This window comes from Chlorocebus sabaeus, chromosome 5 (assembly GCF_047675955.1).
Source record: "Chlorocebus sabaeus isolate Y175 chromosome 5, mChlSab1.0.hap1, whole genome shotgun sequence".
NCBI classification, from domain to species: Eukaryota; Metazoa; Chordata; class Mammalia; order Primates; family Cercopithecidae; genus Chlorocebus; species Chlorocebus sabaeus.
Window position 1 is genome coordinate 28029773 of NC_132908.1, and position 27203 is coordinate 28056975.

Here is a 27203-nt window from a genome sequence, read left to right on the forward strand (position 1 = left end):
GCAGGACTATGAGTCAGGGGTCCAAGAGCCCTTCCACCATGTGCCACTCAGAGACACAGAGTAGGAGGGGGAAGGGGGTCGGGTGGTAGGGGACAAAAGATGCGGGAGGCAAGCAGCAGTGACTGAAGAGGCAGAGGCTGACATGGAAGACCCGGGAGCAGAGAATCTTTCCTCACCGTCTCCAGGGGACACCACTGGGCAGGGATTGGCTTCCTGGAAAACCCTGCATTCCCTCTGTGGGTGATCAGGGAACCACTCTCCTACTAGCTGGGTTTTGTGTGTGGTTTTTTTTTTGTTTTTGTTTTTGTTTTTTTTTTGAGATTGAGTCTTACTCTGTCGCCTAGGCTGGAGTGCAATGGTGTGACCTCAGCTCGCTGCAACCTCTGCCTCCAAGGTTCAAGCAATCCTCCTGTCTGAGCCTCCCGAGTAGCTGAGATTACAGGCACCTGCCATCATGCCTGGCTAATTTTCGTACGTTTGTAGAGATGGGGTTTTGCCATGTTGGCCAGGCTGGTCTCCAACTTCTGGCCTCAGGTGATCTGCCTGCCTCTGCCTCCCAAAGTGCTGGGATTGCAGGCATAGGCCACCGCACCCTGCTAGAGCTGGGTTTTAACAGGAAGAGAAGAGCCAAAAATCCTCACATAGAATCAGACAGCACTTGACAGTTTCCAACCTCATCATCACTGAAGTTTAGAGCAGCCCATACCCATAAAGATGATCTCCCCATCCCCCCAAGTTACCCACTGTGCAGAGGGAGATCGACACTTAGAGACAGGAAGCAACTTCCAGAAGTCCATAGCAACCCAGTCCCAGGAATCTAGGTTTCCTGACCAGGGCATAGCAGAAAGGGTCCACTCCTTTCCTTGCTTGTACCTTCACAGAAGCTTCCTGGACAGAGCCCTGGGGTCCAGGAGACCCGTTATTCATTCCCAGCTATGCTGAGACTTACTAAATGACTTTGGGGACTCCTTCTAGAGAATTTAAGTTCCACGAGTGCAGGAATTTTTATCTATTAGTCCTTGATGTATCTCCAGCCCTAGAACAGTGTTTGGCCCATAGTATGTGCCCAAAAATATCCATTAAATGAATGTTCTGTGCATGGTGGTGCATGCCTGTAATCCCAGCAGTTTGGGAGGCTGAGGCAGGAGGATTGCTTGAGCCTAGGAGTTAGAGACCAGCTTGGACAACATAGTGAGACCCCATCTTGTAAAAATTTTTAAAAATAAAAAATGAGTGAATATCTCGATAGCCAGGATTAGAGAAGTGTCACAGTCAGAAAGACTGAAGCCTAAAGAAGACCAAGGAACCAGGGTCTTTATCCTCAGATACATGAAAGGCTAAGATTCTGTCCACAAGTATTTATAGTGGGCCCGTAATGTGCTTGGTACTGAGCTAGGAACTCCCCAGATTCAATTAAGAACAAAGTCATTACCTGCCTCAGATGCAAGGCAGGGTCTGGGGGGTGTGAGTGGCAGGGAAGGCAGCGTGCTCAGTAGAGACACTTTTCTTAGCCTGAGCTGCCCTGACATGGTCTGACAGCCCACAAGGTGGTGAGTGCAGCCGGGCTGTAGTGTTCAAGGAGGGCGCCGGCTGGCTGCCCACCTGTCAGAGGCTGCGCCAGGAGGATGCGGAAGAAGAGGTTTCTGCCTTGGCTGAGGTCACTTCCCACCCCTAGATTCCCTGCCCACACAACCCTGCAATTTTCTGACGCTGACGACTCGGATCCTATTATTTCCCGATTTTCAAGGTCCCATGATGCTGACAGCCCCAAATGCTAAGTCGTCAGTCCGCCCACGCCCCTGGACCCGAAAGCAATAAAGGCGAAATCAGTAAGGGTTCTACCACCCACTGCCTCGAAAGGCCTCTGGGGGTGGTGGGCGCGCCCCTCCCCACCTCGCGGGGGCCGTGTGGGCGTCGTTCGGTCGTCGGAGTGCCGGGGACGTCGTGATGAAAACAGTGTCCCAGAGACGGCGCTGACAGAACCGGGACACGTGACAGTCACAGCGTCACATTCTGCGGTCCACGAGTTTGGGACCGGGTTGGTCACGTGACGCGGTGGGGGCACCATGGGGTGATGTGAGATGCGGGTGCCTCAGATTACGTACAAATGACGTATTCCTACCCCTTTTGGCAACCAGATTTCCGTTGGAAGATGCAACGGTTCCGGTGACGGTAGCGAGCTCCCGCGTCCAGGCAGCTCCGCTTCCGCTCGGGGCGCAACAACTTCCGACTCCACCTTCCCCGCCTCGGGCGAGGAAGAGACGCGACCATATGCGCATGCCCCGAATTTATCACGGAGGGGCGGGGCTGAGGCTGCGGGAGCTGGACGGGGGAAGAAAAGGGAATTCCAACCTGTGGAACCTTGGGGGGGTCCCCGGGGTCGGCGCCTTCCCATTGACTGTGGGCAGTGCAAGGGACGGAGGCTCTGGTGGCTCGTGGGGGTGTTGGGGTCCGCAGGGGGAGGGAGGGGAGTGTCAGAGTGTGAGTGGGGTACGGGTATTCCAAGTTTGCGGGCCTCCCGGTCTGACGCCGAGGAGGGAGAGCTCAGGCCACCATGCGGGACAGGACCCACGAGCTGAGGCAGGTGAGACGCCAAGGCAGCGGGGATGGGGGCGGGCGGACGAACTGGAACGCAAGACTCCTGGTCTTCGGGGTAGGGAGGGGTGGCTGATGGCCAGGAAGGAAAGTCCCGGAAGCCTGTGGGTCCTGCGGGGTGACAGCCGCAGCGAAACAGTGGTGCCAATGACTCCGGGCCTGGCAGGGGGATGACAGCTCGGACGAAGAGGACAAGGAGCGAGTCGCGCTGGTGGTGCACCCGGGCACGGCACGGCTGGGGAGCCCGGACGAGGAGTTCTTCCAGAAGGTAAGGGGATGGAGTCTTGGCCTGGATTCGCGAGGGGGTAGGAGGACCCGAGGAGTAAGCGTGGTCTGGAGTACCCCATATCTCTTTCAGCCCTCTCGGTCACCCTCCCCAGGTCCGGACAATTCGGCAGACTATTGTCAAGCTGGGGAATAAAGTCCAGGAGTTGGAGAAACAGCAGGTCACCATCCTGGCCACGCCCCTTCCTGAGGAGAGTGAGTGAAACCCCGGCTGCATAGCGCATGCTCCGCCCCAGGGATTGTGGGGGTTGTAGTTCCACGCAGGTGGTGGCCAGGGTGGTTTGTTGAGGTAGGGGCTGCTGTTTGGGAGTCGTGGCCTTCTCTTATTCAGGCATGAAGCAGGAGCTGCAGAACCTGCGCGACGAGATCAAACAGCTGGGGAGGGAGATCCGCCTGCAGCTGAAGGGTGAGCTACTGGGACCTCAGGCAGATCCTTCCCTCTGATCCTGCCCTGTTGTTGGTATATCTGGGGAGTGTGTGGCCCAGAGAAGCCAGTGATATACCCAGGTCGCACAGCAGGCCTGGTTCTAGCATCTCTGTCTCCTGGCCTCCAGGCCATTGTACTCTCCACAGCACAAGGCAGTCTCTCAGGTTCTTTTATTTACAATGAAACCATTTACTTACACAGTTATCGCTGCCCACTGGGCATTCTTTGGGCAGGGAGATGGGGTTTTGTTAGGTGGCCTCTGCATTCCTACGGGAACTCAAGTGATGTAATGCAAAGAAAAATAAACTTACTTTCTCCTCTTGGAGCCTCAGCCTTAGTCATTTTATGATAAATGATATTTCCCTAAAAATCCTATGGAGACAAGTACCCCCAATACCCCTGTGTCTTCCCACAGCCATAGAGCCCCAGAAGGAGGAAGCTGATGAGAACTATAACTCCGTCAACACAAGAATGAGAAAAACCCAGGTGGGTTTTTTTTTCTCAGAAATGACATTTCAGCAAATGTTGCATGAAGTATTAGATGATAGATGTATGAAGGAAGGGCCTGCAGATGTCATGGAGTCCAATTGGATGATTTTTTCCAAGTGGGGAACCTGAGCTCAGAGAGAGAAAGAACTTGCTCAAGGTCAAGAAACTAGGTCTCCTGATGCTCAGTCCGGTTATAACACCCTGCTTTATTTTCTTCCATTCAATAAGAAGTTACTTATTCACCCCAGACAAGACCTAGGCTTGACTGTGGGACACATGTTTTCTTTTCTTTTTGCCTCAGCCTCCTGAATAGCTGGGATTACAGGTGGACACCACCATGCCGAGTTAATTTTTGTATTTTTAGTAGAGACGGGGTTTCACCATGTTGGCCAGGCTGGTCTCGAACTCCTGACCTCAGGTGACCCTCCTGCCTCGGCCTCCCAAAGTGCTGGAATTACAGGCGTGAGCCACCGCGCCCAGCTGGGACACGTGTTTTCTAGGAGTCAAGATGAGGAGTTAGGGTTCAATAGGGGATAAAGACATTACTCACGTGGGATCTGGTGGCTAATGGTGCTGCCCAGGGAAGGAGAGTTAGAAGTCACAAATTGACTGGCAGGTTTGCTATCTATGTGACAGGGACATCCTTAGTCCCACAGGTGGAATTCAAGAAGTCAGGAAGTGGAACTTCCCTGGGGCGACACTGAAGAGGAACTCCCCTGGTGTAATATCTTTTTTTTTTTTAATTATTATTATTTTTTTGAGATGGAGTCTCTCTCTGTCGCCCAGGCTGGAGTACAGTGGCACAGTCTTGGCTCACTGCAACCTCCACCTCCTTCAAGCGATAATCCTCCCTCAGCCTCACAAGTAGCTGGGATTACAGGCGTACACCACCACACCTGGCTAGTTTTTTATATTTTTGGTAGAAATGAGGTTTCACCATGTTGGCCAGGCTGGTCTTGAACTCCTGACCTCAAGTGATCCACCTGCTTTGGCCTCCCAAAGTGCTATGATTACAGGCATGAGCCACCATGCACGGCCCCTGGGGTGATATCTTAGTAAGGAGATTTGCAGTGATCTGACTGGCCCTCTCTGTGTCCCCAGTGAGGAGGATACCAAGAGGTCAGGGTTGGAGTAGTTGAGCCCAGGGCTCAGCAAGGACCCCAGATTGAAGATGAAACAGCTTGGGCATCTTGGAAGGGTGCAGCTGGAACCAGGAGAGCAGATGTATCTCTGGAAAAGGAACTCCAAGGAATGAGCATATTTAAGGCCTCAGGAGAAGGGGCAAGGCAGAGCAGATGCCCCAGAGCCAGTGTTTCTGGGGAAGCCTGTGGTGGTGATTGGCATGAGTGGTCGAGGGCCCATGTGGGCCTGTTGCACCTGTTTCGCCCAGGCAGCATGTTCATTTCTAGGCATAGGAACTGTGGTGTAGGCAGCAAGGTTGGCATTCAGCAAGCATTCAGCAGTTACATATTGGGTGCCTACTCTGTGCCAGACCTTTTTGGAACTGTTTAGGATACAGCAGTGAATCAATGATCCCTATCCTCATGGAACTTCCCTTCTGGTGTAGACAATCACCATAATAAATAAGTGAATTATTTAGAACATAATAAGCATTAAGGAAAAAAGAGCAGGGGAAGAGGGACTGAGCATGCTGGAGGAGGGTAGAGTTGCAGTTGAAAGCAAGTGGAGGAAGCTTCATTCAGAAGGTAACATCTGAACAAAAGACTTAAAAGTGTTTGCGGGGAATGGGCATTCTAGGTAGAATGAGAAGTGAACGCAAAGGTTTAAGCTGAGAGTGTGCTTTGTCTAGGGAGGGCTGTAAGGAGACCAATGTGGATGGGCAGAGGGAGGGAACAGTAAGAGGAAGTAAGATCAGAGAGCTCATGGGAGAAGGAGAGATCATAGAGGGCTGGCCGTGCACCTTGGCTCACACCTGTAATCCCAGCACTTTGGAGGCTGAGGTGGGAGGATTGGTTGAGCCCAGGCGTTTGAGACCAGCCTGGGCAACATTTCGAGACCCCATCTCTCTCTTTGTTTTTTTTTTTTTGAGACAGGGTCTCACTGTCACCCAGGCTGGAGTGCAGTGGTGCCATCTCTGCTCACTGCAGCCTCCGCCTCCTGAGTTCAAGCCATTCTCCTGCTTCAGCCTCCCAAGTAGCTGGGACTACAGGCACCCACCACTGCACCCAGCTAATTTTTGTATTTTTAGTAGAGATGGGGTTTCACCATGTTGGCCAGGCTGGTCTTGAACTCCGACCTCAGGTGATCTGCCTGCCTCAGCCTCCCAAAGTGCTGAGATTACAGGCATGAGCCACCATGCGGGCCAACCCTGTCTCTATTAAAAATAAAAATAGGCCAGGTGCAGTGGCTCACACTTGTAATCCCAGCACTTTGGGAGGCCGAGGTGGGTGGATCACCTGAGGTCAAGGGATTGAGACCATCCTGGCCAACATGGTGAAACCCCATCTCTACTAAAAATACAAAAATTAACCATGCATGGTGATGTTCATCTGTAGTCCCAGCTACTCGGGAGGCTGAGGCAAGAGAATCGCTTGAACCCAGGAGGCCAAGGTTGTGGTGAACCGAGATTGTGCCACTGCACTCCAGCCTGGGCAATAAGAACGAAACTCTGTCTCAAAAAATAAATAATAAATAAATAAAAATAAAAAAGATCATGGAGGGCCACATAGACCTGCTAAGGGCTTTGGCTTTTTGTCTAAGAGAAATGGGGGAGCCTGTCAAGGTCATCACAAAGTGGTTAAGGTGGCAGACCCCACATAAGAGTTCATGCTATTTGCTCACTTTACTATGGGATTGCCGAGGCCCAGACCGGGCAGGGATCCTCCCGGGGCACCCAGCCTATATTCTTCATCTTTAGCATGGGGTCCTGTCCCAGCAATTTGTGGAGCTCATCAACAAGTGCAATTCAATGCAGTCCGAATACCGGGAGAAGAACGTGGAGCGGATCCGGAGGCAGCTGAAGATCAGTGAGTTGTGTGTGCCCAGCCTGGCCTGCAGGGGCAGGTAATCCCAACCCAGCCCTGAGCCTGGCCTTTTCCTTCACAGCCAATGCTGGGATGGTGTCTGACGAGGAGCTGGAGCAGATGCTGGATAGTGGGCAGAGCGAGGTGTTTGTGTCCAATGTGAGTGGCCACAGCCAGCCCCTCTCTGCTGTGCCTCCCATCCCCTCTGAGTCCTGTCCCTTTCTTGACCTCCTAGGCTCAGGTGATCCTCCTGCCTCAGCCTCCCGAGTAGCTGGGACTATAGGTGTGAGCCACTGCATTCCGCTTGCTATGTCCCTTTCTGATTGAGGGTACCCTGAGGCCCCTAAGGGAATTAGCTAGCCTGGAGTCACCCATCAGATTCCAGGCTGAGGGCTCCCCAGAAGTTCAACAGGAGCTTCTGACCTGCTGTCGGTCTCCCTGTGAACAGTTGCCCCACTCCTGTCTTCCCCCTAGATCCTGAAGGACACACAGGTGACTCGACAGGCCTTAAATGAGATCTCGGCCCGGCACAGTGAGATCCAGCAGCTTGAACGCAGTATTCGTGAGCTGCACGATATCTTCACTTTTCTGGCTTCTGAAGTGGAGATGCAGGTGAGTGCCCCGCGCAGCCCCAGACGTGAGACCAGGCTCAGTCCAAACTGCCAGCCTCCTGCCACCCTTAGATTCTCTCCCTGAGGCTTTTGTGTCTTTCAGGTTTGGCCATCCCCCCAAATTGGTGCTTATTCTTATCCTTAGCTGTACCCTGAGAATGGCACCTGCCTCTGCTGCTACCCAGATACCCACTCCCTTCTGCATAGCACCCTGCCCCCTCTCCAAAACTTGAGCCTGCCCAGGTCTGGCCCCAGCCCTGGCTCCCCCTCCACTAACAGCATCCTCCCTGATACCTCTCAGAGGTTCAGTCAGAGTTGCCTTAGAGGGGCTGCCTCCTAACATCTGTACAAGGCTGGAGTGGGGGCGGTGTTCCCCTGGCCCTGGTTGCATGAGTTGAGTTGAGCTTCCAGCCCTGTCCTGGAGGAGCTGGCCTCAGTCATGCTACAACCAATGCCCTTTTGCAGCTGAGACTTACAGGAAAGAGATCTCATTCAGTAGGAGTACTGAGACCTGAGGCTGGTGGTGCCAGGAGGAGGCAGGGGTAGGGAGGGCTTTGCAGCAGCTGTAGATAGGCCTGGAAGAATGGGTAAATTCAGACAGATTTGTGAAGGCACAGTTCACCATCTGTGAAAGGTATGAGCCATTTGAGGTCCTTAGCTCCAAGCTACCACTGCAGATAGAGGTCATATGGGATAAGCGAGCAGGGGACAAGGGACTACATGATAGAAGGGACCTGGAAGCCATCCCCAAGGAGCCTGAACTTTTTTCAGATCGAGTCTTGCCCTTGTCTTTGTTAGTGCAATCTTTTTTTTCCTGCCAGGAATGTTCTTCAGTCATCTGAGGTGGGGTGGGCAAAGGCATCCTTACCTCCCTGAATCACCCCATCCTCTGAGCAGGGGGAGATGATCAATCGGATTGAGAAGAACATCCTGAGCTCAGCGGACTACGTGGAACGCGGGCAGGAGCACGTCAAGACAGCCCTGGAGAACCAGAAGAAGGCGAGGAAGGTGAGCCTCCCAGGCCCGGCCTCTGCCCCAGGCACCCTGTGTGACTTCCCTGACCCCCTCCTCTCCCACAGAAGAAAGTCTTGATTGCCATCTGTGTGTCCATCACCGTCGTCCTCCTAGCAGTCATCATTGGCGTCACAGTGGTTGGATAATGTCACACATTGTTGGTGAGATGTTGTGGGCTGCCCTCTGGCCTGCCCCAGCCCTGGCCCCAGCCCTCCCTTCTCCCTCAGACCCTGTTCTCCCTCCTTTCCTTACAGGCACTAGGAGCACCAGGGACCCAGGGCCTGGCCTTCTCTCCCAGCAGCCTGGGGGGCAGGGCAGAGCCTCCAGCCGGACCCCTTCCTCACACTGGCCCCTATGCAGAAGGGCAGACAGTTCTTCTGGGGTTGGCAGCTGCTCATTCATGGTGGCCTCCTCCTTCAGGTCTCAGTGCCTGGGGGAGGCCTGCACTGTCCTGATTGGTCGGGACACACAGTTTTGTAAAAAATTAAAAAACAAAAAAAGAGCATAGAAAGCCCTGTGCACGTGTGTTCCTGGAAGGGATGGCCCAAGGCTTCCGAGCATCCAACCTCCCTACCTCCTGGACATCCCCAGGGCCAGGTCCAGCCCCGGATGCTCAGGTCAAACTGCCGTGGGTGCTGTGCCCACAGCAGGCTGGCTCTGCCTTTCTGTGCCCCCATAGGAATGGGTAGGCAGGGAGGGGTAACACCTGCATCTAGCTCCTCGCTCAGTACTGTCCCCGGGGAAAATACTACTGTGAGTATCTGTCTTGGAAATAAGGCTGACCAGGCCAGGCTGGGATGCAGGCGAGATGGGGGTGTGTTGGCGGCATCAGTGGGCCTTCTTGTGGCCCAGAGGAAGAGGCACCATGAAGAACTGCCTAATTGAGGCTGTCACTTTGGATGCAGTGGACAGGGATGGTCTGGTTTCAGCAGGGATGACATTGGAGTGGAATGTTAAGTGGGGAGAATCTAGTTATGGAGAGAAGCTGGGGAAGAGGTTGCCAGGCAGAAAGCACAGGAGGCTGGGCCCTGTGCCCAACAAAAGCATCATCTTTTACATAAGAGTTCAGGCAGGGCGTGGTGGCCCACACCAATAATCCCAGCACTTTGGGAGGCCCAGGCAGGAAGATCTCTTGAGCTCAGGAGCTTGAGACCAGCCTAGGCAGGATGGTGCAACCTCTTCTCTTTAGAGAATAATAATTTTTTAGCCAGGCGTGATGGCAAGTGTTTGTCGTCCCAACTACTCCAGAGGCTGAGGTGGGAGGATCGCTTGAGCCCAGGAGATTAAGGCTGCAGTGAGCCATGGTCATCCCACTGCACTCCATCCTGGGTGACGGAGTGAGACCCTGTCTCAATAATAGGCCGGGTGCCTGTAATCCCACCACTGTGGGAGGCTGAGGTGGGCGGATCACGAAGTCAGGAGATCGAGACCATCCTGGCTAACACGGTGAAACCCCATCTCTACTAAAAATACAAAAAAATTAGCTGGGCATAGTGGCAGGCGCCTGTAATCCTAGCTACTCGGGAGGCTGAGGCAGGAGAATGGCGTGAACCCAGGAGGTGGAGCTTGCAGTGAGCCAAGATTGCGCCACTGCACTCCAGCCTGGGTGACAGACCCCATCTCAAAAATAAATAAATAAATAAATAAAACTAATAATAATAATCAGCAGCAGCAGCATAGAGAGCCAGTGATCCTGGATCAGTGCACCTGGTGGCTGAGGGATACCTGGCTGAAGCAGTAAGTGGCAGCAGGTAAGCCTGACCCCTGATTTCTTCCATAAGGTACCTGAGATCCAAGCCCTGACTAAATTTCTTTCTTTTTTTTTTTCTTTTTGAGACAGAGTCTTGCTCTTTCGCCTAGGCTGGAGTGCAGTGGCACTGTCTCAGCTCACTGCAACTCCACCTCCCAGGTTCACACCATTCTCCTGCCTCAGCATCCCGAGTAGCTGGGACTACAGGCGTCCGCCACCACCCGGCTAATTTTTTGTATTTTTGTATTTTTAGTAGAGATGAACATTTCACCATGTTAGCCAGGATGGTCTCCATCTCCTGACCTCGTGATCCACCTGCCTCGGCCTCCCAAAGTGCTGGGATTACAGGCGTGAGCCACCGTGCCCGGCCAGCCCTGACTAAATTTCTAAGGGCTCCTAGTCCTGATGCCTAATTTTTGGAGTGGACATGGCTCCTGTTCCCTGACACCTAGTTTTAAAGGGTAAACCGGCCCCTGGCTCCTGCCTGTTTGCAGTAGGGTGGCGCCTAGCTCTGACCTCCAAGGTCTGGGGACTGCGTCGCAGCCGCCCAGTCCATCCCACTTTCAATCCTACAGGCCCCTGCTGTTGCTGCCGCTGCCGCCGCTCCTAGCTGCCCAGTCTGGCGGGCTCAGTCCCGCATTGCCACGCATGGGAGACCGCCTCGCGGAAGCGCTGGATGTGGCTTCGCTGATGCACGTTGGACCGGGCCCTGGACTGGGCTAGGGGAAGGGCAGGAGGGCGGAATTGGGCCCGAGGGCCGGGCCTGGCCGACCCCCGACTGCTCTGCCTCCATGGAGGCTGGCGGCCCAGCAGAGCCTCCCGGTGGCCCTGGAGTGCGGGTTGTACTGTCCGAGATCACCTGCAACTGGGCGAGCTGTGCATGGGGCGTGGCCGAGGCCGTGGTTTGGTTGCAATTGGCCAGCGGGACCTAAGTGTTGTCTCTGAAGAGCATGGGCATTAGTCTGGAGGGTCCTGGGAGAGTGATCTCTGCCCCATCAAATGGCATTTAGGTCTAGGAGGCAGGTGTGGGCGGGGCGTTAGGGCGAGGCGCAGACATACCCCGAAGTGGTTGGATTGTAGACCGCAAGGGGCTGGATCGAACCCCCAAAAGACACTGGAAGGCTGTGTGGCTGAGGAGGGTCCAGCAGGTCCAGTGTTTCGTGGGCTTTACAGGAAGGAGCTCCACTTTCTCAAGAGTGTGCAGATGCGATCTAGGTGTGTCCACCCGATGGCAGTTGTGGGGCCGGGCAGATGCTGCCCCAGTACAAAGCTGATTTGGACCTAGGGCCTCTGGACTTCCCTGATTCTCTGCCTGCATCTCCAGCAAACTCCTGTCCTGTTGGCTGCCTTCATCCACTCTCTCACCTCTCTGCCTTCAGAGTAAAATTGCAAGATCTGTGGTGCTTACTGGGATCTGATAGAGTCTATGCACTGTCTATGCAGCGGGGGTCCAGGTGCAGCGGGGGTCCATGTGCAGTGTGTGCCTCTTCCATGCTGGACAGCACCACCCCTGAAAAGCAGCTCCCCTGTTTACCCAGAAAGCCATCCAGAACCTGGAAAAGGTGGCCTGATAGCAGTGGCCTCGGATGCCAGGCTCAATCTTTTGAACTTTTCCTGTGGGCTGTCAGGACCCATAGAAGGTCTCAGAGCAGGTGAGTTTGGAGCAGACCTGGTAGGCAAGCAAACAGGTGGATGCATGCACTGGAGATTCCATGGGCTCCCCTGTGGACATCTCTTCCCTTTGGGAAACTGCCCTGAGTGAGGGTCTAAGGGCAGGGTTTGCATTGAAATCCTAGCTTTGCTGCTGTCAGCCCAAATTTTAGGCAACAGGGTCTTGGTTAGATGTGACATTTCCAAGTCCATCTTGTATCACAGCCTGTCAGCTGCAGCTCACTCATTCAATCTATTGTGGTTCAAGTTCCCAAGAAAAGGAATCGGTCTGGTCTACTCTTCAGACCAGATTACATTTACTTGCCTAGAAATTGTCTGCCCTTAACTCAAGACTTTGCACTGTGGTTCCCATTTGTAATCCCAACACTTTGGGATGCCAAAGCAGGAATATTGCTTGAGCCCAGGAGTTAAAGACTAGCCAGGGAAATATAACAAGACCCTATCTCTACAAAAATTAAAATTAGGTTGGGTGCAGTGGCTCATGCCTGTAATCCCAGCACTTTGGGAGGCCGAGGCGGGTGGATCATCTGACGTCAGGAGTTCGAGACCAGCCTGACCAACATGGTGAAACCCCCATCTCTACTAAATACAAAAAGTTAGCTGGATATGGTGGCGCAGGCCTGTAATCCTACTTGGGAGGCTGAGGCAAGAGAATCACTTAAACTCGGGAGGCGGAGGTTGCAGTGAGCCAAGATTGCCCCATTGCAGTCCAACCTGGGCAACAAGAGCGCAACTCCCTCTCAAAAAAAAAAAAAAAATTAAAATTAAAATTAGCCAGGTGCATGCCAGTGGTGCGTGCTTGTGGTCCCAACTACTTGGGAGGCTGAAGTGGGAGGATTGCTTGGGTCTGGGATTGAAACCACAGTGAGCCAACATTGCACCACTGCACTCCAGCCTGGACAACGGAGTAAGACCCTGTCTCAAAAAAAAAAGAAAAGAAAAGAAAAGAAAGAAAAGAAAAGAAAAAAGACTTTGCCCTTGAGTCAAGACTTTACCCTTGGCTAAGATGGATGCAGGAGGTGACATGGTACAAAATGCTGCAGCAGAGCGTGTGTATGTGCTGGAGGAGGAGTGGACTAGGTCAGTGATTGACATCTCCATTCCAGATATGTACTTACCTTCCCTGCTGGGCCCCTCCATATAGGAGCATTACATGCTCATTCGCTTGGCTATAGGACTTGCTTTGGCCAGTGGAATATGAGTAGGAAGGCAAAGTATTGACCGGGCACAGTGGCTCACACCTGTAATCCCAGCACTTTGGGAGGATGAGGCAGGTGGATCACCTGAGGTCAAGAGTTCGAGACCAGTCTGGCCAACATGGTGAAACCCTATCTCTACTAAAAAGTACAAAATTAGCCAGGCATGGTGGCACAGACCTGTAATCCCAGCTGCTAGGAAGGCTGAGGCAGGAGAATCATTTGAACCCCGGAAGGCGGAGGTTGCATGAGCCCAGATCATGCTATTGCTCTCCAGCCTGGACAAAAAGTGAAACTCCATCTCAAAAAAAAAAAAAAAAAAAAAAAAAAGGTAAAGTATCACTTCCACATAGAAGCTTTAGGCACCATTGAGTACTCTAGCAGTTTCCCATCTCTTCTCCCTCTGCTCAGGCTCATAAACCTGGCAGTTTCCAGATCTAGACTTCTCTTTCAGCCTGCAACCCAGAATGACAATTACGTGAAGCTGGGCTACAGCCTACCTGTAAAATGATAAGGAATTTAAGAAATAAATCTCTCTTGCTGTGAGCCATTGATATATGGAGGTTGTTTGTTAGCACATCCGAATGTTTAAACAAACTGTTACAGAATTAGTACTCAGAAGTGGTGTGCTGCAACAATAAAAAATTAAGACTAGGCCAGGCATGGTGGCTCACACCTGTAATCCCTGCATTTTGGGAGGCCAAGGCAGGTGGGTCACCTAAGGTTAGGAGTTTGAAACCAGCCTGGCCAACATGACAAAACCCTGTCTCTACTAAAAATACAAAACAAAACAAAACAAAACAAAAATTAGCTAGGCATGGTAATAGGTGCCTGTAATCCCAGCTAGAGGCTGAGGCAGGAGAATCACTTGGACCCAGGAGGCAGAGGTTGCAGTAAGCCAAGATTGCGCCACTGTACTCCAGCCTGGATGATGGAGTGAGACTCCATCTCAAAAAAAAAGTAAAAATAAAATATTAAAAATTAGCCGGGTGTGGTGGCATGTGCCTGTAGTCCCGGCTACTTGGGAGGCTGAGATGGGAGGATCGCTTGAGCCCAGGAGGCAAAGGTTGCAGTGAGCCAAGACTGCGCCACTGCACTCCAGCCTGGTTCAAAAAAAACACAAAAAACCAAAACAAAAAAACCCAGCCAGGCACGGTGGCTCATGCCTGTAATCCCAGCACTTTGGGAGGCCAAGGTGGGTGGATCACCTGAAGTCAGGATTTTGAGACCAGCCTGGCAAACATGGTGAAACCCTGTCTCCACTAAAAATACAAAAATTAGCCGGGAGTGGTGGCATGCACCTGTAATCCCAGCTACTCAGGAGGCTGAGGCTGGAGAATCGATTGAACCTCGGATACGGAGGTTGCCGTGAGCCAACATTGAGCCACTGCACTCCAGCCTGGGCGACAGAGCAAGCCTCTGTCTCAAAAAAAAAAAAAAAAAAAAAAAAAAAAAAGGCCTAAACTATGTAAACTATGTGACATTGAAGTTGAGCTGGACAGTGGCTGGTAAGGGAACTGTCATTGGAAGTTGGAAAGATGGTGACATGTGTTATGCAATGGTGAAGGGTTTGGTTAAACTGTAAGCTTATAACCAAATGAGCTTTAGGCTTTAAGTAAAGAACTGGGGAAAGGGAATATTGGTAGCATGCTGTTGCTGCTGTTGCATGCATTTGAGGAGTTACTGGAAGAAAGAGATGACTCAGAAATTAATTGGTCAGTTTTTAAGCAGAAATGGAAGATAATATAGAAACTTGAGGCAAGTGATCCACATTTTTAACCAGTAGAAGATACAACTGAGAAAGTCCTTGAGCCACAAGGTTTTTGTTTTGTTTTTTGAGACACAGTCCTGCTCTTGTTTCCAAAGCCACCTTCTGGGTTCAAGCCTTTCTCCTGACTCAGTCTCCCGAGTAGCTGGGATTACAGGCGTGCACCACCATGCCCAGCTAATTTTTGTATTTTCAGTAGAGATGGGTTTCACCATGTTGGCCAGGCTGGTCTTGAACTTCTGACCTCAAGTGATCTTCCCACCTCGGCCTCCCAAAGTGCTGGGTTTACAGGTGTGAGCCACTGCCACTGGTTGAGCTACAAGGTTTGATTAAAAGTCATCTTTGTGGAAAGGGCCATATCAAGTATGTGGCTATTATGTCCTCTGTAAAAATCTCCAAACTGATCAAAGTGGTTCCCAATAAATCCTCTCAGCTAGTCAAGATGATTCGGAGAAAAGAGGTTAAGAGTGTAGCTCATCTTGGCCAGGCGCGGTGGCTCACGCCTATAATTCCAGCACTTTGGGAGGCTGAGGTGGGCGGATCACCTGAGGTCGGGAGTTCAAGACTAGCCTAACCAACATGGAGAAACCCCATCTCTACTAAAAATACAAAATTAGCCAGGCATGGTGGCGCATGTCTGTAATCCCAGCTACTTGTGAGGCTGAGGCAGGAGAATTGCTTGAACCTGGGAGGCAGAGGTTGCAGTGAGCCAAGATCACACCATAGCACTCCAGCCTGGGCAACAACAGTGAAACTCCATCTCAAAAAAAAAAAAAAAAAAAAAAAAGAATGTAGCTTACCTGAGAGAGTCAGTAGGCTCAACTGTAGTTAAGTCTAATGTCATGGTTATGTCTGAAAAGAATTATGGGTGGCCGGGCGCGGAGGCTCACACCTGTAATCCCAGCACTTTGGGAGGCCGAGGCGGGCGGATCACGAGGTCAGGAGATCAAGACCATCCTAGCTAACACGGCGCAACCCCGTCTCTACTAAAAATACAAAAAATTAGCTGGGCGTGGTGGCAGGCGCCTGTAGTCCCAGCTTCTCATAAGGCTGAGGCAGGAGAATGGTGTGAACCTAGGAGGCGGCAGAGCTTTCAGTGAGCGGAGGTCATGCCACTGCACTCCAGCCTGGGCGACAGAGCGAGACTCAGTCTCAGAAAAAAAAAAAAAAGAAAGAAAAAGAATTATGGGTATGCTGTTGACCCACGGATCTGAATGGAGTAAAATACATAAGTTTGGTTTTGGAGGGAATTGCCCTGCTTCCACTGCCTAACACCCCCTCACCCTGACAGAAATCCACCAGGTTAAATTTTGACCATAAGTGTTCAAGACTTAGTATGACTTTTAGGTCCCCAAATTTCTTTTTTTTTTTTTTGAGATTGGGTCTCACTGTGTCACCCAGCCTGGAGTGCAGTGAGGCAACCACAGCTCGCTATAACCTCGAACTTCTGGTCTCACACGATCCTCCTGCCTCAGCCTCCCAAGTAGCTGGGACTGCAGGCCCATGCCACCCCAGCAGGCTAATTTTTGTTTTTTGGGTTTTTTGGAAACAAAATCTCATTCTCACCCAGGCTGAAGTACAGTGGCATGATCTTGGCTCACTGCAACCTTCACTTCCTGGGCTTGAGTGATCCACCTACCTCAGCCTTCCAAGTAGCTGGGACTATGTGCCACCATGCCCGGCTAATTTTTGCATTTTTTTGGTAGAGACAGAGTCTTGCTATGTTGCCCAGGCTGGTCTCGAACTCCTGAGCTCAAGCGATTCACCTGTCTTGGCCTCCCAAAGTGCTGGCATTATAGGCGTGTGGTGTACCACCATGCCCAGCCTATTTTTGTTTTGTTTTGTTTTGTCTTGAGATGAAGTCTTGCTCTGTCACTCCAGCTGGAGTACAGTGGCACAATCAAGCCTCACTGCAGCCTCCACCTCTGGGGCTCCAGTGATCCTCCCACCTCAGCCTTCTGAGTAGCTGGGACTACAGGTGTGCACCACCATGCCTGGCTAATTTTTCTATTTTTTGTAGATGGGGTTTCAGCCTGTTGCCCAAGCTGGTCTTGAACTTCTGGTCTTAAGGAGTTCTCCCTCCTTGGCTTCCCAAAGTGACGGAATTACAGGTGTGAGCCACCATGCTCAGCCTAATTTTTGTATTTCAGGTTTTTATTTTTTATATTTTTGGTAGAGATGGGGGTCTCAGTATGTTGCCCAGGCTGGCCTCAGGCGATCCTGGCCTCAAGTGATACTCCTGCCTCAGCCTCTCAAAGTGCTGTGATTACAGGTGTGAGCCACCATGCCTGGCCTGGGTCTCCATATTTATTTATTTATTTATTTATTTATTTATTTATTTATTTATTTTTGTTTTCTTTTCTTTTGAGATGGAGTCTTGCTCTGTCGCCCAGGCTGGAATGCAGTGGCATGATCTCGGCTCACTGCAAGCTCCACCTGCCAGGTTCACGCCATTCTTCTGCCTCAGCCTCCTGAGTTGCTGGGACTACAGGAGTCCGCCACCACGCCTAGCTAATTTTTCGTATTTTTAGTAGAGATCGGATTTCACTATGTTGGCCAGGCTGGTCTCGAACTGCTGACCTCGTGATCTGCCCCCCTCGGCCTCCCAAAGTGCTGGAATTACAGACGTGAGCCACCGTGCCTGGCTAATTTTTGTATTTTTAGTAGAGACAGGGTTTCACCATGTTGGCCAAGGTGGTCTCAAACTCCTGACCTCAGGTGATCCACTGGCCTTGGCCTCCCAAAGTGCTGGGATTACAGGCATGAGCCTCCGTGCCAGGCCCCGTCCCTCCTTCTGAACAGGAGTGTGCTCTGCCGTTCTCCTGTCCTTGTTCTGCTTTGTATGTTGGATGTGTCCATGTATATGTGTGTGTGTGTAGAAATGGGGCAGAGATAACTTGTCTCTGTCTCTCTTTTATTTTGTAGCTCATAGGTCTCTGAATCAAGAGAAGCTGCATCTGGACCTGATATAGAAGAGACTATTAGAGATCCTGGGCTTGAGGCTGATTCCATGTCAGATGGGTCACTTAGGTGGTCTCTCTTCGGAAGGGGATGCATTTATTTTGCATATGGAAGAAAATGCAAAGGCAGTATTTGTAAGGAAGAGGGCAGACGGGGGAAGATTTTATAATTGTTCAAAAACATTCACTGGGCTGGGTGCGGTGGCTCATGCCTATAATCCCAGTGCTTTGGGAGGGTGAGGCAGGAGGATCACTTGAGGCCAGGAGTTTGAGACCAGCATGGGCAACATAGTGAGACCCTATCTCTACAAAAAATAAAACAATAAAAAAAAATTAGCTGGGTGTGGTGGTGCTTGCCTGTAGTCGTAGCTACTGAGGAGGCTGAGGTGGGAGGATCGCTTAACCTCAGAAGGTAGAGGCTGCAGTGAGTTATGATTGCACCATGCACCCATGCACTCCAGCCTGGGCAACACAAGAAGACACTGACTCTAAACAACCAACAAAACAAAATCACACGTATTCACTGGCCCTCTCTTTGGGGACCTGCTATATGTTAGGCAAGGACTTAGACCCAACATGGTGGTACCACCTGACATGGCAGACCCCTTGTCGGGACTTTACCCACTGGGACTTCCTGCTAGGACTTTTCAATGCGCGAAAAGCCCCCTGAGCCCGCCAAAACTCCCCGCTCTGCGCAAACTCCTGGACACGTCATTCCTTAGAAATCGAAACCTAACTCAGGAAACCAAAACCTACAGACCCCGCCTACCTTGCCCTATAAAAGGCCCCTGATACCTGCCCTGCCCTTCCCGCGACTTCCTCGGCCCTCCTCCTAGGGGACCGGTGAACCTCGCCCGCGAGCCCAATAAAGGCTACCTCTGTTCTCATCTGCCTTATGTCTTCTTGCTCAGGTCCCCATTACATTACATTGGTGCGGAAACCTGGGAGGAGACCCCTCCCCAGACCCCTGCCAGTTCGGGCAGGCTCTCCTCTACCAGAGCCAGGACCTCCTCTCTGAGCCGGGAGCCATTTCACCAAATCTAAGACTCAGTTCAATCACTGCTGGGTAAGTTTTCCGCCGTCCTACAGGCTCCAGAAGTCCATGCCCAAAAACGCGGCCACGTCAGGGCTTCCCCCGTCTGTCACTTGTGACCTTGGCACCAGGGACTAGGAGACGTCTGACCTCCCTGGAAGCCGCCATACCCTGCACTCCGTGTGGCAGTGGGAGGACGCTCCCATTGCCTCCGGACTGCCTGCCTCAGGATCATGGGGGCTGCCCAGTCCAAACCAGACCCAAAATCCCTCTGGGGTGCCTCTTGGCTAATTTCCAGACTTTAGGTCTCAGCTAAGACCAAAAACGAAAGCGGCTTATTTTCTTCTGCACAGTGGCATGGCCGCAGTATAAATTAGATAATCAGTCTCAGTGGCCTGCAGAAGGCACTCTAGACTTTAACATCCTCATAGATCTGACCAACTTCTGCAAGAGACTAGGCAAATGGTCCCAGGTACCCTATGTTCAGGCCTTTTGGGATTTGCACTCCTGCTCAGACCTCTGTGCCCGATGTTCGTTGGCCCAGCTCTTGCTCGTGAAATCTACTTCCTCAAGCAAGGAAAAGGATGATTCTTCCTCTTTCTCTGAGCCCCCTGATACTCTTTCCCTACCCCCCCTTCGGTCCCCCGCTCAACCTCCCCCTTACCCTGACCCGTCGTCATCTCCGTCCTCGTCGGCCCACCCCTTCCCTCCACTCCTCCTGTGTCCCCACCAAACCTGACGGACCCTGTCTCTCCTACCTCCTCCTCGCCTGTCTCAGCCCATACCCAGTCCAGGACCGACCTCCTGTGCCCCTTGCGGGAAGTGGCAGGCGCCGAAGGAGTGGTCCGGGTCCATGTGCCGTTTTCGCAGGCAGACCTGTCTAAGATTGAAGAGCATGTAGGCTCTTTCTCGGCCAACCCCACTCTGTATATCAAAGAGTTCAGATACCTATGCCAGGCATATGACCTCACCTGGCATGATCTCCATGTCGTTATGACCTCAACCCTGTCCCCTGAGAAACAGAAGCGTATCCTAGCGGCAGCCAGGCAGCATGCTGACCAGGTTCATTTAATTGACCCTGCCATGCCAGTCGGCACCGAGGCGGTGCCCTCGGCTGAGCCTGGCTAGGACTACCAGGTTGGCAGGCAGGCTGCTGCCACCAAGACATGATGGTCCAGTGCCTTCTTGCCGGCATGCAGGCAGCCTCCAATAAGTCAGTCAACTTTGTTTTTTTTTTTTTTTTTTTTTTTTTTTTTGAGACGGAGTCTTGCTCTGTCGCCCAGGCTGGAGTGCAGTGGCCGGATCTCAGCTCACTGCAAGCTCCGCCTCCCGGGTTTACGCCATTCTCCTGCCTCAGCCTCCCGAGTAGCTGGGACTACAGGCGCCCGCCATCTCGCCTGGCTAGTTTTTTTGTATTTTTTAGTAGAGACGGGGTTTCACCGTGTTAGCCAGGATGGTCTCGATCTCCTGACCTCGTGATCCGCCCGTCTCGGCCTCCCAAAGTGCTGGGATTACAGGCTTGAGCCACCGCGCCCGGCCAAGTCAGTCAACTTTGATAAATTAAAGGAGGTAGCTCACGCTTGTAATCCCGGCACTTTGGGAGGCCGAGGTGGGCGGATCACGAGGTCAGGAGATCGAGACCATCCTGGCTAACACGGTGAAACCCCATCATTACTAAAAATACAAAAAATTCGCCGGGCATGGTGGCAGGCGCCTGTAGTCCCAGCTACTCGGGAGGCTAAGGCAGGAGAATGGCGTGAACCCAGGAGGCGGAGCTTGCAGTGAGCCGAGATCGCACCACAGCACTCCAGCCTAGGCAACAGAGCCAGACTCCACCTCAAGAAAAAAAAAAAAATTAAAAAAAAATAAAGGAGGTAGTCCACGGCTCAAATGAAAATCTGGCCATTTTTCTTAACCGACCGACTGAGGCACTCATTCAGTACACCTGCCTTGACCCTGCCTCCCCCACAGGAGGAACCGTCTTGGCTACGTACTTTATTTCTCAGTCGGCTCTGGATATCTGGAAAAAATTTAAAAAGGTGGAGGATGGCCCTCAAACTCCCATCGAGGATTTAGTCAAACTGGTCTTCAAGGTCTACAACTCCAGGGAGGAAGCAGCTGAGGCCCAGCGACAGGCCAGGCTAAAACAGAAGGTACAACTCCAAACCCAGGCCTTGGTAGCAGCCCTGAGGCCAGACGCCTCCAGGAGCTATCAGAGAGGAGGTACTCCCTGAGCGCCACCTGGTGCCTGCTTCAAGTGCAGCAACGAAGGCCACTGGGCCAAGCAGTGCCCCAACCCTAAGGAGCCAACTTGCCCCTGTCCAAGCTCTGGGCAGATGGGCCACTGGAAGTCAGACTGCCCCAACCTGAAGACGGTCGCTATGCCTCCACATGACGACCCTCCTCCAGGTACTGGAGGCGTCTTCCAGCTCCTCAACACTGACGAAGATTGAAGAGGCCCAGACTCAGGAACCTCTCTTACTCTCGCCGAGCCCAGGGTTATGCTCCAGGTAGCAGGTAAGTCCATAGCCTTCCTTATGGACACGGGGGCTACCTACTCTGTTTTGCCTTCCTTCAGTGGCCCCAGCCATCCCTCTGCTGTCAGGGTCATGGGAATTGATGGCACTCCCTCCGCCTACCGCCAGACTCCTCCTCTGTCTTGCCGCCTGGATGGCTCCCTCTTCTCGCACTCATTTCTTATCATTCCTTCATGCCCAGTCCCCTTGTTAGGACGAGACCTCCTCTCTAAGCTAGGGGCCTCAGTTCACTTCCGGCCCAACCCCTCCCCGCACCTCGCGCTCCTCTTTCCCCTCCTCTCACCTGATAAACCCCACCAGGCTGACCCCCCATTCCTGTTTCCGGTCCCCATTAACCCTAAGGTGTGGGACACCTCCATCCCGATCATTGCCCAGCATCATACTCTAGTCTGCATCCAGCTGAAGGACCCCTCCAAGTTTCCCTCTAGATCCCAGTTCCCTATCTCCCTTAAGCCCCGACAGGGACTAAAACCCATCATCACGCACCTGCTCCAGCAGCACATTCTAGTCCCTGCCAACTCACCATGCAATACTCCTATCCTGCCTGTACAGAAACGCTCTGGGGCCTACCGCCTCATGCAGGATCTACGCCTCATCAATGAGGCAGTAGTCCCCACCTTTCCAGTTGTTCCTAACCCATATACACTTCTCTCGTGCATTCCCCCTGATACCACTCATTTTACTGTCCTTGACCTCAAGGATGCCTTCTTCACCATTCCCCTACCTCCCGAATGACACTTTCTTTTTGCCTTTATATGGGAAGATCCAGACACTCATATTTCTTCCCAGCTGACTTGGACTGTTTTGCCTCAAGGGTTCCGAGATAGCCCCCATTTTTTCGGACAGGCACTGGCACAGGATGTTAGCCTCTGTCCCCTTACCCACAGCACACTATTGCAATATGTAGATGACTTATTGCTATGTAGTCCCTCCTGGGAGAGCTCCCTTGCAGATACCGCTACACTTTTAAATTTTCTTGGCGACCGAGGTTATCAGGTTACCCTGGCCAAGCCTCAGCTTTGCACCCCTACTGTCACCTACCTAGGCATACTCCTCACACCCACTACAAAAAGTCTCACGGCAGATAGGATAAGCCTCATGGAAACTCTCCAGCCTCCTCAGGATGCGGAAGAGATCTTGTCCTTCCTAGGACTGGTAGGGTATTTCAGGCATTGGATTCCCAACTTCGGGGTCCTAGCCAAGCCCCTCTACCAGGCTGCCAAGGAAGCGCCCACTGGACTGCTGTCCGATCCCTCACTGGCTGCCAACTCTTTCAAGAAGCTTCAGGACTGTCTCCTTTCTGCCCCTGCTCTCTCTCTCCCCAACCCACTTCGGCCTTTCCATCTATTCACCGAGGAGCGCCAAAAGGTAGCTACTGGCCTCCTAGCCCAGCTGGTTGGGTCCACATACCAGGCTGTGGCCTATCTCTCCAAGCAGTTAGACCCCACAGTCCAGGGCTGGCAACCTTGTCTGCGAGCCCTGGCGGCTGCCACAGAACTTACCAAGGAGGCCCTCAAGCTCACCCTAGGACATTCTTTTACTGTCTACTCTTCTCACCGACTGTCAGATCTCATCACACACAAGTGTCTCAGCTACCTCACCCCGTCCTGGCTTCAACAGTTCCACCTGCTATTCATTGAAAACCCTCACATCACCCTCACCACCTCAACCCCTCTAAACCCTGCTACCCTCTTGCCCACTCCAGGGTGCGATTCCGCCCCCGCATATTCCTGCCTGGAGGTTCTCACCACCTTGCCGCCCGCCCACCTTGGTCTTTACAAACAGCCATTAGAACACCCAGACCATACCCTGTTCGTGGATGGGAGTTCTGTCTTAACCCCCGATGGCCGCCGGCAGGCAGCATACGCTGTCGTAACAGCAACCCAGACGGTCGAAACCAGGCCCTTGCCTTTAGGCACCACCTCCCAGAAGGCTGAACTCACTGCCCTTACTCGTGCCCTACTCCTCTCCAAAGGGCAGAGGGTTAATATCTACACAGACTCTAAATATGCCTACCTTATTGCACACACCCACTCCCTTCTCTGGCAAGAGTGTGGGTTCCTTACCACCAAAGGGATGCCAGTAGTCAATGGACCACTTAAAAAGAGGCTGCTTGATGCTCTCCAGGCCCCCAAGGAGGTAGCCATCATCCACTGTAAAAGCCACCAGCATTCTAAGGATCCTGTGTCACAGGGTAACAACCTAGCTGATTCCACTGCACGGGCCACCGCCCTCACTTCCTCCCCTACCCCACACCTTTACTCTTTCTTTCCCCCACATATTCCCCCGACTACTCTCCCCAGGAGCTTCAAACCCTGATGGCCCATCCCAGTGCTACCCAGAGCGAGGACGGGTAGGTGTTTGTTGACAGCCGAGTAGCGCTCCCCCAGACTCAGGCAGTGCGTATATTGACCAACATACACCGCTCTCTCCACACAGGGCCTAAGGCTATGTATAACTTCCTGGAACCCATCCTTCACCTTCCCTCACTGCAGGCCCAAATTAGGAAGGTACATCAGCAATGTGCCACCTGTTCGGCTGTTAACCCCCAAGGTAGGCTCAGGCACCCAGGGTGCACTCATCAGCTAAGGAGCCACCAGCCAGGGGAAGATTGGCAACTTGATTTTACCCACATGCCCCGCCAAAAAAACTTCCGCTACCTGCTGACCCTGGTTGACACCTTCTCAGGATGGATCGAGGCTTTCCCCACCACCTGAGAAACTGCAGAGGTCGCGGCAACCATTCTACTGGAGCACATCATCCCCAGGTTCTGTCTCCCCCAAACCATTCAATCAGACAATGGTCCGGCTTTCATTTCTAAACTCACCCAGCAGGTGGTGGCCGCACTCCAGATTACCTGGAAGCTCCACATTCCCTACCATCCACAGTCATCTGGAAAGGTAGAACGCGCAAACGGTCTCCTTAAACTGCGTCTAACCAAGCTCACTCTAGAAACCCGCCTCTCGTGGGTGACTCTCCTTCCCTTGGCTCTCACTCGTCTTAGGGCAGCTCCATGGGCCCCCACAGGGCTCAGCCCTTTTGAGCTGCTGTACAGACACCCGTTCCTCTTCCAGGAGCTGCCAGCCCTCTCCCCTCCCTTAGGCTCCTACCTCCCTTACTTAACCCTCCTTCGCGAGCTTCTGAGAAAACACGTGGACCGGTGTCTCCCTGCACCCGCTTCCCCAACCCTTGAGAATCCCGCCGTCATAGTACCTGGAGACCTGGTCCTGATCAAGCAGCTGCAACCCCGAGCCTTATCTCCATGGTGGGAAGGCCCATATACCGTAATCCTCACCACTCCCACCGCTGCCAAGCTCCTTGGTCTTCCCTCCTGGTATCACCTGTCCCAGCTGAAAAAGGCACCCACCCAACATGATTCCAATTGGACCACTCAGGTTGTTGCCCCTACCAAGTTATGACTCATGCACGCAGGTAACGACCCTCTGCCTAACCTTCCTTGGCCACATAGTCCTCCCGAGTCTAGGTGAGAGTCCTGCCCAAACTCCCCCCACCAATCCATTCCGGTGGAGGTTCTACCTTTCCGAGACCTGGACCCAGGGAAATCACATGAGCTCCCTCACCGTAGCCACAGTAGACTGCCAACCCCAGGGGTGCCAAAGCCAAGTAACCTTTAATTTCTCCTCCTTCAACAGTGTGCCCTGTACTTGGCAGCACTCGGCCATTTGTTTCACATATGATCAGACATGATGCCTGTCGATCTACTTGGGTTGAAACCAATGGAGGCTGCCCTTACTACTACTGCAACATTCACTCGGCCATACAGGACACCAAAGAAACCCTCTGGCAGCAGCCCACTTCCTCCGTGTGGCTGACTACAAACCTCAAGTCTACCTTTTTCCTCACCATCCCTGACCCTTGGGACTCGAGGTAGGCATCAGGGGTTGAGGCCCGCCTTTACCGAGGGCAGAGTGAGTCTTATCCCGTGGCCTGACTCAGGATCTTTTTTTTTTTTTTTTTTTTTTTTTTTTTTTTTTTTGAGACGGAGTCTTGCTCTGTCGCCTGGGCTGGAGTGCAGTGGCCGGATCTCAGCTCACTGCAAGCTCCGCCTCCCGGGTTCACGCCATTCTCCTGCCTCAGCCTCCCGAGTAGCGGGGACTACAGGCGCCCGCCACCTCGCCCGGCTAGTTTTTTTTTTGTTTTTAGTAGAGACGGGGTTTCACTGTGTTAGCCAGGATGGTCTCGATCTCCTGACCTCGTGATCCACCCGTCTCGGCCTCCCAAAGTGCTGGGATTACAGGCTTGAGCCACCGCGCCCGGCCGACTCAGGATCTTTAAGGCCTACATCAGGGTCATAAGCAGCCTTGTCAGCCTGGCCTCTGACATCAGACAACAGGAGGAAGCCATCTCAGCTCTAGCCGACCCAGGCAGCAAGCCCCAGGACAGCAGCAACCCTTTTTCCTTGCTAATCTTAGTCAGGGAAGGGGCTCAAGTGGTACACATGGCCGGGGTACACAACATCTCTCGCTGTTTCCTGTGTGCAGCCTTGAATAAGCCCCCACTGGTTGCGGCACCCTTACCCAGCCCTTTTAACTCCTCTAACCTAACCCTCTCCTCCCCCCTCCCTTGCCGGACCCCAGGAGAAGTCCCCTTGTTTCAAGACCCGCTTAGGCAACAATTCCCCTTTTGCTACTCCACCCCCAATGCTTCCTGGTGCAAACAGACAGGATCTGCACCTCTAAATCTAACCGCCCCTCCAGGTGGGTATTTTTGGTGCAATTCCACCCTGTCAAAAACCCTCCATGCCCCCAACACTGCCCTATGTGTTCCCATCTCCCTAGTCCCCAGCCTCACCCTGTACAGTGAGGCCGAGCTATCCTCCCTCCTGCCATCTGCCCTCCCCTGCCAGGCAAGGGCAGTATTCCTTCCATTGATGATCGGAGTCTCTTTAGCCTCATCCCTCATAGCCTCCGGCCTAGGAACCGGAGCCCTAAGTCATTCTGTCCAGGCCTCTCAGGACCTTTCAGCCCAATTACAGGTAGCAATCGAAGCTTCTGTGGAGTCCTTGGCTTCCCTCCAACGGCAGATCACCTCGGTCGCCCAGGTGGCAGCCCAGAACCGTTAGGCACTCGACCTCCTTACAGCCGATAAGGGCAGCACCTGCATGTTCTCAATGAAGAATGTTGCTACTACATCAGTGAATCAGGACTAGTAGAAACCAATCTCCTCACTCTAGAAAAGATTCAGGAAGGGCTCCACCAGAGAAACCTCAGATCAGGGCCCGCATTTGGGTGGTGGCAGTTGTCTATAGCCGGTTGGGTCCTACCCTTTCTAAGCCCCTTACTAATCATTGGCTTCTTGCTACTCATAGCTCCCTGTGTCCTCTGCTTCGTCCAGGACCACATAACAGAAGTCTCCCGGGTCACTGTCAATCAGATGCTACTCCACCCCTATACCCGAGTTCCAACCTCCGAAGAACCCCACAATGACCTATACCAGCAGGAAGCAGCCAGATGAACACGTCGCCCTTTTCTTATTAGAAAGAGGTCAGAATGTTAGGCAGGGACATAGACCCAACATGGCGGTACCACCTGACATGGCAGGCCCCTTGTCGGGACTTTACCTGCTGGGACTTCCTGCTAGGACTTTTCAGCGCGTGAAAAGCACCCTGAGCCCGCCAAAACTCCCCGCTCTGCACAAACTCCTGGACACCTCATTCCTCAGAAACCGAAACCTACAGACCCCGCCTACCTCGCCCTATAAAAGGCCCCTGATACCTGCCCTGTGTGACTTCCTCGGCCCTCCTCCTAGGGGACCGGTGAACCTCGCCCGCGAGCCCAATAAAGGCTACCTCTGTTCTCATCTGCCTTATGTCTTCTTGCTCGGCTCCCCATTACATTACACTATATAGAATGGTTTTATGTC

The 27203-nt window shown here is 52.7% G+C and overlaps 1 protein-coding gene across 8 annotated transcripts; it reads left to right on the forward strand.

Moving 5' to 3' along the window:
* The first annotated feature begins 2193 nt into the window (after positions 1-2193).
* STX4 (syntaxin 4) lies at positions 2194-26926 on the forward strand. 8 transcript variants are annotated; one of them, XM_073015322.1, is made up of 14 exons: positions 2194-2584; positions 2762-2863; positions 2976-3075; positions 3212-3286; positions 3723-3793; positions 6675-6783; positions 6863-6939; positions 7255-7392; positions 8289-8399; positions 8471-8566; positions 8660-18816; positions 20755-21300; positions 24974-25208; positions 26650-26926. In XM_073015322.1, exons 1-10 carry the CDS (start codon positions 2555-2557, stop codon positions 8549-8551), a joined length of 894 nt encoding a protein of 297 aa, XP_072871423.1. In that variant the 5' UTR covers positions 2194-2554; the 3' UTR covers positions 8552-8566; positions 8660-18816; positions 20755-21300; positions 24974-25208; positions 26650-26926. The 8 variants fall into 8 exon arrangements, with proteins under 8 accessions (XP_072871423.1, XP_007988671.2, XP_007988676.2 ...); XM_007990485.3 differs by having other exon boundaries at positions 2457-2584; positions 2954-3075; XM_007990480.3 differs by lacking the exon at positions 24974-25208.
* The last annotated feature ends 277 nt before the right edge of the window (positions 26927-27203 follow it).

Coding starts and splice junctions, on each gene's coding strand:
- STX4 (XM_073015317.1), top strand. CDS start 22,419: ATGGAAACTCTCCAGCCTCCTCAGGATGCGGAAGAGATCTTGTCCTTC.